Source organism: Rissa tridactyla, chromosome 1 (assembly GCF_028500815.1).
Source record: "Rissa tridactyla isolate bRisTri1 chromosome 1, bRisTri1.patW.cur.20221130, whole genome shotgun sequence".
NCBI lineage: Eukaryota > Metazoa > Chordata > Aves > Charadriiformes > Laridae > Rissa > Rissa tridactyla.
In genome coordinates, this window is record NC_071466.1 from 99,375,480 (window position 1) to 99,384,506 (window position 9,027).

The following is a 9,027-nucleotide window of genomic DNA, read 5'->3' on the forward strand; positions in this document are numbered from 1 at the left end:
TATTTTTTTTTTAAATGGTTAAAGCCTTTTGCATTTCATTTTCCAACTACTCCTAAGGCACAGAGATAGAAGTCCTGTTTATAAAAAACCAACCAGGGCTCTGCTCTGTACAGCAAATGACCAGAATGACAACTAAATGGAACTTGTCAGCAGGATGGAGGGAGCAGGAGGGACTCCACCCAGACAGAAACACCAAGTCTAGTCTCAAAGAGACCTGAGCTCATACCAAGAAAGCCAGTTTGTGTATTTGCAAGGCGCCACAATTCCCATTGATTTTGGGAATAAAGTCAGAGTTATTAGAGCATTCGTTCTTTCAGTGTTACTCCCAGCCGGCCAGCCTTCCTGCCTGAAAAAGAGAGCTGAAACAAGAAGTCTGGAGTGTCATCCCAAGGGGGTAGCTTTGCAATAATCTGTGTGTTTATGGAAAAAGGAGGACACTGGAGCTCAGAAGTCTGCATTAGGAAAGCTAACTAGTATTTTTGACGAGCAACCTCAGTCTCCCCTTGTCCAGGGACAAGACCCAACAAACAACTAAGTTTAACTGCGTCCCAATACATTTGGAAACCTGTGGGACTAAGTCATTTCAGTAGACTGATTACCTTACACCAGGCAGTTAATACACAGAATTTTGTCCACAGAAAATCCAGAGCTCAGATCTTCAATTATCTTTGAACAGAGTAGGACTTTTTTTTTTTAATTGCTAATTAAAGAATAATTAGAACGGATGGCTAGATAGACTGGAATAGACTGGCACATTGACAGAATGGACTATTCTACTTCACTGATGTTCTTGGTAGTGATAAAAGTGTCAAGGAATGATTCAGAACCTCTATTAAATTCAAATACAATTAAATTCAAGTTTAATTGTAAGTAGGAAAATATTTAAGTGAAAGGCCAGGTTCATAAGCTATTCAGTAAGTTGTCAACTCTATTCTGCAGTAAAGTCTCCCATTTTTCTCCATTAAAATGGGAAGAAAAATATTCTTTCTGGCAGATAAGGACTCTGAAAAATTCCAATTTAGATAAACACCAAGTAATTTCCTTTAAATGATTGTTGGACCTTGCATTAAAACAGCAGAAAATTATAGTGATTTATTTTATTCTTCACCCTTTTTTTCCTTAATAGACAATTTAAAGACAAATCCCATTTTCTGACTGAAAACTGATGTACTGAAACTATCTCAAAGCTATAAACAGGTAAAATAATGTCAGTTGTTTAAGTGATTTAAGTAGGAAAGATACCATAAGGTAAGTTCACAACTTAACTTTTCTTTGGGAAAAAACATCGGTGAGAACATGGAAAACAAAACACCCCTCCCATACACATCTCCTGAATCCCCCCACACATGAAGAAATAGCAAGAGAGGCAAATAACCTAATTATGAATATCAGCTCATTATTACAAAAGGAAAAAAAAACAAAAAAACCCCACAAAACCAAGAAAACAACCCTTACCAAATGGTTCCCAACCGCACTGAGATACATTAGACAGCTTTTTGACAGGCTGAATCCGAGCAGCATATTCTTTGTCGTTGAGTTCAACTTCCTGTGGAGCAGCGCAATGCTTATGCAGCTCTCCCTGATACAGAAAGGAAATTTGAAAATGGAAAATACACTTGTGGCTGTTAATCCCCATACAGCAACAAATTTAACAATTCTAGCTCTATATGAACCTGTGTCAAACCCACTGAAATCAGTAAAATTGTTAGCTGTTATTAACGGCTCGGTATTTTGCTGGATGAAGCCACCATCACATGAAAGAGTAATTATGTGGTTAGAAACAACGTGTTACAGTGAGCTGATGTTTCTGATAATGCAGAATTTCAAAATTCTTCACTAACATCAAGCTACTTTGCCCATTGTTACTCATCCATTGTATACAATACAGCCCTGAGGGATTTGATTTGTGTTTGGCAAGTTATACAGGTCAAAGATTATAACCTAACAAATCTAGAATTAGATAATATTTTGCCACCAGCTCCACTGGCAACAGAGTCCCAAGTGTACAGACAACTATGACTATGATGCTCAACAGTACTTTGAACAGCCTTGTACATGCCAATAGAATTTTATCACATTTGTCTCATCAGTTATGAGCAACTTTTCTTAAACATATGAATGCAAACCTCTAAACTCTTAAATACCTATAATTAGATTAATTCACTTGAATTAAGTGTAGGCATAGCTGCTTCAAGTCTTAAGCCCAAAGATCAGATGTATATGCAATATGCTAGGTGTGGTCTCACTGAAGTTTACCAAGTGTCACCGTGTACGAGCTTTATCAGTTTTTCATCTTTTAAACCATTCCAAGGTAAAGTTTAACACTGCCTTTCACAAAAGGAAATACTTAAAGAGACAACTACTTCCGTGTTTGACAGGAGTAGAAGGATGTTTAACCAAGGACGCGACCTTGCTTACCTTAACTATACTAATAGGTTTCCTTGATAAATGGAAGCTGGCATACAACAGGAAAGTGAGAGAGAAAATGAAGGCTCTATACCTACAATATAAAAAAAAAAAAAAAAGAGTATTTGAGAATTATTTTTTTCAGATTTACTTTTAGCACTAAGTTACATAAAAACATTACACGTGTCATTGTTAATCTTGGAATAGTGGAAGACAACTTTTTTCTTGTTCTCCAACAGCCTGAAGAACCACCCTAGCAGTTTTGCTGCTTTACAACATCTGCTCTGATCTGGCTTTGGGAGGGAGCCTGTTGGCACACAGGTACGGGCAGGACCACACGGCAGCGCTCTGGAGTCCACAGAGCTGATCTGCCTTGTTTGCAACCTTCCTTTGTGGACTATTAAAAGGCAGTTCAACATTAAACATACTGATAACCAGATTTCACATTTCACTGTCTCCTCCAGTTTTCTGGCAGGATTTGGACATGACAGCTCTGTGAATTGTCAGTTTGGCTACTGTGGGTTATTACTTCTTTCTTTCCTTCCTGCTTTTAGGATTTTGCTTTACTTTTGCCTTCCTCTGTAACAGAGGAAATCAGACATTTCTGGAGATGGACTAAGGGACTGACACTGACTGTGTGTACCGTCAGCTGGAGCACATGAACATAATTAACCAGCTTTGGGATTGGGAAGGAATTTTCCTTTGTACCTCATTGGCATACTTGGGTCTTTCTCTGCAGATCATCTGAACTAAAAGGACAACTCAAATTCCCTGTCACTGCAAGGGTTAAACAAAGATAATCTGATCTATTCTATTCTCTACCTGCAGCATATGTTTCAGTTGCTTAAGGAGGAGAGCGTTTTAGGGATCTGTGCTTTTAACGACATACATACAAAGGTCTGATATCACACAGCCTACTATTGTCCCTAATTTTTAATTAACCTTTCTCAATCATTTTCTGCCTTATAAACTTTTACAGAATCATAGAATCATAGATTATGATCATAGATTCTATGATCATAACAAGGGTCTTGTTTTATAGTTCTGGCATAATCACATTGACATTAAAAAAGAGCAAGTTATACTGCCAGTTGAGTTATTCACCCCGTAATTGAAGGCATCCTCACAAGTGATAAAACTGAAATGACTTTGTTCTTGCTGCTCTACTAGAGAAAGCATGTGATAAAATTGCTCAAATGGGAAGTATTTCGTCTTTCATTTGTTATTTTTTTGTTATTCACACACAATTGGCTCAGTATTCTATCTCAGAAAGCACAAGAACTGATGCCATCCAACTTCCAGGATTAGTTTTCCAAAAGGGAAAGGGTTTTGGTTTTGTTTTGTTTTTTTTTAATATTACAGTAGCAAGAACTAAAACTGTAACTCTATAAGTCTATATTACACATCAAATCATGGAGGAGAAAATACACTTCTGGTTAGGATAAGAAAGCTAACCTCGAGCACCCCCTCCCACCAAAGAGTTTGAAAATAAAAATCTGAAGTTTAACCCTTCAAATACATAACTTGCAAAGAAAAGGACAAAAGGCTTTATTCTCTAGAACACTTGACTAATAAGGGTCTGTCTGGGTTCCCCTAACAAAGTATCTCACTTTTTACATGTCAGCAATATTTACTTTTTAGACAACTGACTATATTTTCTTGCTGTATATATTAAGCAATGAAAAAGCAAAAACAGAACAAGGCAACAGCATCATCTTCCCCAGATACAAACTCACATTGTCCAAACCAAAGATCAGCACCATACTTCAAGACTTACCACTGATCTCGTGTAAATGAAGTGATGAAGCGAATCCCAGGAGGAAGCTGAGCCATCTACTCTGCAACTGGTATCAAGTTTTAGGCAACACAATTATGTACTTGTGACAACGTTATCTGTTCTTCAGAATGCGTAACAAAGATCCTCCCAAAGCCGTGCAATGGTAGGCTGCTAACAAACGTGGAAGATATGCTGCTAAGTTGATCGCCCTGTAGGTTTTCTTCATGTACCTTCAGTCACGACGTGGCAAATTTCTTTGCTCTGCTTTTGTTAATTGCTGATCTTCAAATAAGAGAAGCTGATAAGTAAATATTCTTATCGAGTTATTATAATATTCTCTAATCATAATATTTGAATCAGCAATTATCTATTTCAGAAACAAGTAACTACCACAACTATCCTTCTAGATATCAAAAATGTAATGGAGAACTTTAAGCCAATGTAAATCGCAGCTTTTCCTGAATTTTATCACGTATAATCTATTTTGAGAAATCAGCATAGTATAAAGCAGTAGGGACAATAGGAAAAGATGCACTTACAACATGATCCAAAACCAGCTGACATCAAAGCACTCTGCTTTTGTTCCAGAAAGACTACAAATAGGCAATTCCCCACTGTACAAAGATCTATTTTAACACATCAGAAACATTAATGAGGTTGAAATTCGTTCAAAAACAACTGTAGTGTTTTCAGCCCAGAATAGAGACTTCAGTTTGAGAGTGGGGGCAGCTGAACAATGCTGCCAGTAGGGCTTCACCAGCACTCCCTCTTCCAGCCTGATTTCCCTCTCCTAGTACCAGTGCTGCACAAAGCACCACACCGTCAGATAAATTTGTAAAAGAGAAAAAAAAAAAAGTTTTTTCACTGCTTGAGCTCCCTACACCAGCTCATCCAGCACAAGGGAGATGGCAGGCTCACGTTGTACGTGACATGCACGGAAGAGTGAGCCTGTCACAGCATCAGTTCAGTTGGTTTTAAAATGTTGTAGAGTTCCTCCTGTTTATTCGAATTTGGGCCAAAGCCCCTCAACAGAAAAAGATGCACAGTACCCTTTATTACAGGCACTGCATGAGGGACTAGCTGCACTGTTACTTCGCAGCAAGTCTGAGCCAACTGTTGAGTGACACGACAACAGGCACTGTAGGCAAAAGGTGTGACTGCAACTCGTGCGTGCAAGCCAAGCCTCCCTGTGCGCTAACAGTAGAGTCACCGCAGCAGGATGCCAAATAACACACCGGGGTCTGCAACATAACCCCTACCCTCCTGTTTAGCCCAGCTAGAGGGCTTAACGCCAGCACCAGCCACTGCCATGTGGCTGGATGGGAAGCTGGTAGGATAACAGGACTAGCTCTCCTGGCAAATCCCGGCAGGTGAGCCAAAGCAAACTCTCCTTTGAAGAAAGCACACTTGCCAAGACGAAGGGCTTGTCTTAGCCTGGGAACTTCAGAGGCTGCCACTGGGCAGGCAGAAGTGTGAACCTCTCTCCTCTCATCTTTATTCCCCCATCTTACTACAGAAAGCAAGCCTACTCCTCCTCAGCCAGCTGAATGACAACATCAAACAGTATCTGCTGTGTCAAAGCTGGCAACTTGAACGCTTCACTATCCACATAGGCTTTTTTCCCAAGAAAGGAGGAAAACTAGTACCTCCTCATGTAACAGAGTATCCCACCAAAAGATCAAGGATCTGCTCCCTTATGTTAACACATTTTTGTCATACCTTTAATTTTTCCACAGTGGCCTGGTTCAGCTTGACACCTTCCTCCCCTAAAAGTGAATTGACTTGCTAATCTCGTTTGGCATGTTCCACCTCCTCCCCCAGGCCCTGAATCAGGTATCTGGTTGTGCAATTATCAGCAAACACCAAAATCATTCCCACCCAACACGAGCTTCCCGCCCCCTCTGTGAGGCTGCAGAGGTTAGGGAAAGTGCAACCCTACGCTCTCCTGCCCTCTCCCACCCCCCCAGCTGCAGGTCCCTGCCTCCCTCTGTGTCAGACCTGGTAGTCATACAGCCATGGTTCACGGGTGGCTGATCCATCAGAAAACATGCCCTGAAAAACAGCTTGTCCAACAGAGAATATTAACTCACTCTGTCACCACCAAACTGCTACATAAGATGAATCCAAAGCAGCAGGGACTAAAGGTGGGACTGCCCCTTACAGCCACAGCCAGCTAGTTAGGTCAGCTAACTCTTAATTTCAAACCAACAACTGCCTGTCAGTAATTTTGTGTCAGGTCGAAATGAGCTGTGGATAGCTCCAGTGGGATAAGAAAGGTAGGAAGAAAAAGAGGTGGGCACAAGCAGCCCAGAATAGGGGTGAACTTTTCTTACAGCAGTAACAGATCCGTTTCAGGGTGATCCCAAACCCCATTTCCCCTCTCTCACACTTATCCCAAACACCAAAAGTATTACTTAACTGACCCCACTTTAGGTGAGCAGACAGAAATATCTACTAGGAAAAAAGTGAGAGTCCAGCAAAGAACAAAGATCCGATGTCATAAATCTCTTTAAACAGTTCCCTTAAAATATAATGGGACACGTCAATTGTCATCACAGAAAAGTAACTGTTTAGCAAGTTACTATTTAACAGCTTTAGTGTAAGCAGAAAAAGACTTCACACGTCTTACAAAAAGGTGGTTTCAATGCTAGTGGTCACACAAGGCTGCACATCTGTGCACCTGCTGCACAGACCATACTCACACCAGCTTCCTAACAGCGTATCCTGGCCGTAAATCCCAAGTCACAAGGCCCCAGCAAAGAAGACTGGACTATGAGCAGCATTTAGGGAACTAACTCTATATGACAGGGGCTGATTTCATCTGCTGCAGGCAGAGACCCCCGAGGCCTCATTTACTCATCAGCAGCTTACCTCTGTCACCATATATCCATAAGTTCCTCTAACGTTCACGGGCTTTTAATAAAATAAATAAAACTTCCTCCACAGAAGCAAAGAAACTTGTGGCAATAAGACTTGTGATAACAGGTTATAAAGATCACATCCTGCTGTAGATTAAACCAGACTTTAAAACCAAACTATTCTTCAGAAATTACATTAACAGGCTACAACGCATAACTGGTAGTATACTAATACATCCTCTATATTTTTGTTCTACTAACGAAGCCCAAGGACAAACTCCAATCACTCAAACCGGTTTCACATTCTTTTCATTTTCAGCAACTCCTTTACCTGACAGTGCCAACAAATAACTCTCGCTTCCTCCTTGTTGCCCTGCAACGTGTACAGCAGTATTCCAGTACTTACTTCGAATCCATATTTACCTTCCAAACTTCGCATCGCTTCTTCAGGCTTCCCACTGCGCTAGCCGAAAAACGCAGCTCCCTCCCTGTTTCAGGGAAACAGTCAATTGTCACCGGCTTTTACCACCCCCAGGTACTGCCAACCCTGTCCCCTGCCCCGGGAGGGCTGACGTTAATCCTGCGTACGCAGAGACAGCCCGAGCCCTCACCAGGGTGTCCTCAAGGACTCGGAAGGGCCTTTGGACACAGGCAGATCAAGTGGCAGACTGTGGGTGACACCCGGCAGCGCCGGCACCTGAGCCACGGGCTGCCAAATCCACCGGCCATAGACCTCAAATGGCCGTTATCTCCTTCCATTTCACACAGAAAGCACACAATTACTCCCCTCCGCTACCAACGAAACCCAAGGGCGTGCCCCCAAAAACACTCCTCCCCGGGACCGGGGCCTGACCCCGCCGGCCGGGGCGGCGGCAGGGGGTCTCTCGCAGCCTCGGGGAAATAAGCGGGGGAAAGCGAGACAAAGGGTGAAGGAAAGAAAGCGGAGAGCCGGGGGCGGCAGCTGGGGAGGCGGACGCCTGAGCCCCGGCAGCCGCCTTCCCGAGAGCCGGGGCCGGCGCCCCCGGGCAGCCCTGCGGAGAAAGGGGCCACTGCCGCCACCGCCGCCGCACAAGGCGGGAAGCGGCGTCGCCGCCCCCGCTCCGCCCCCGCCGCCGGCACGGCAGGTGCACAGCCGCCTCCCGCCCGCAGAGCCGAGCCGAGCTGAGCCTACCCTACCCGGGTCCGCCGCTCTTGCCCTCCCCGCCGCCGGTAGCTTCCTGCTTCCTGCCTGGCCTGCGCGGAGCCCGACGGCCGGGCGCGGCTGCGGATCGCCGGCCGGCCGCGGGAGCTGCGCGGCGGGACCGGTCTGCCCGGGCCCCTCCCCGCCGCGCCGCGGAGGAGGAGGAGGAGGAGGAGGAGGAGGAGGGTGAGGGCGCCCCGCGGAGGCTCAGGGCCGCCTCTGTAAGGGCCGCCGAAGCCTGCAAGGGGGAACCGCTGCCCCCGGCCCGGCCTCCCCCGCCGGCCGCGGCTCCCCGGGCCTCGCCGGTGAGGGGGCGGCGGGGCTGTGGAGAGAAGAGCGGAGCCGCTGGTTGAGCCGGCGCTGGCCGTCGTCCCCGCCGACCCACCTGTCACCCCGGCGGCCTCTCCCGCTCCGCAGCGGCGGCCCGGCGCCCTCTGCGTGGCCCGGCATGGCCGGGGCGATCCCCGTCCCCGGTGGGCGTGCGGGGGTGGCTCACAGCGGGCTGCCCGCCCGAAATAGGCAAGGGTATTTCTGGTGCCAAACGGCAAACGTTAAGAAATCACGTAGCAGCTCACCCGAAAACTGAGGAAAAAAAAATCAGTGGCACTTCTTTAAAAATGAAATAATATATTTGTTTTATTTGCCTTCTGGTTTCCTGATCCTGCAGTGCTTTTTAGTTTTTGGCAACCATATATATCTCAAAGCTTAGTTACTTACAGAAACGGGTACTTTCAGCTGCGGGTTTATTTCTTTATCATGACCACCTCACACACGCGCATAACCCTACGCTGTTTATTTCATCCAAA

The 9,027-nt window shown here is 44.9% G+C and overlaps 1 protein-coding gene across 8 annotated transcripts in view; it reads right to left on the bottom strand.

Moving 5' to 3' along the window:
* The window catches only part of SLC37A1 (solute carrier family 37 member 1), a 38,754-nt gene extending 30,087 nt beyond the window's left edge, over positions 1-8,667 (bottom strand). Inside the window, exons 1-5 of one of the 8 annotated variants that reach the window (XM_054181792.1) lie at positions 8,607-8,667; positions 7,465-7,529; positions 4,184-4,465; positions 2,419-2,500; positions 1,456-1,579 (exon numbers count right to left, since the gene is read on the bottom strand). In XM_054181792.1, coding sequence (XP_054037767.1) covers positions 1,456-1,579; positions 2,419-2,500; positions 4,184-4,239 — 262 coding nt within the window. In that variant the 5' untranslated portion in view covers positions 4,240-4,465; positions 7,465-7,529; positions 8,607-8,667. The other 7 variants (XM_054181800.1, XM_054181773.1, XM_054181818.1 and 4 more) reach the window with 7 other exon arrangements.
* Between the last annotated feature and the right edge of the window lie 360 nt (positions 8,668-9,027).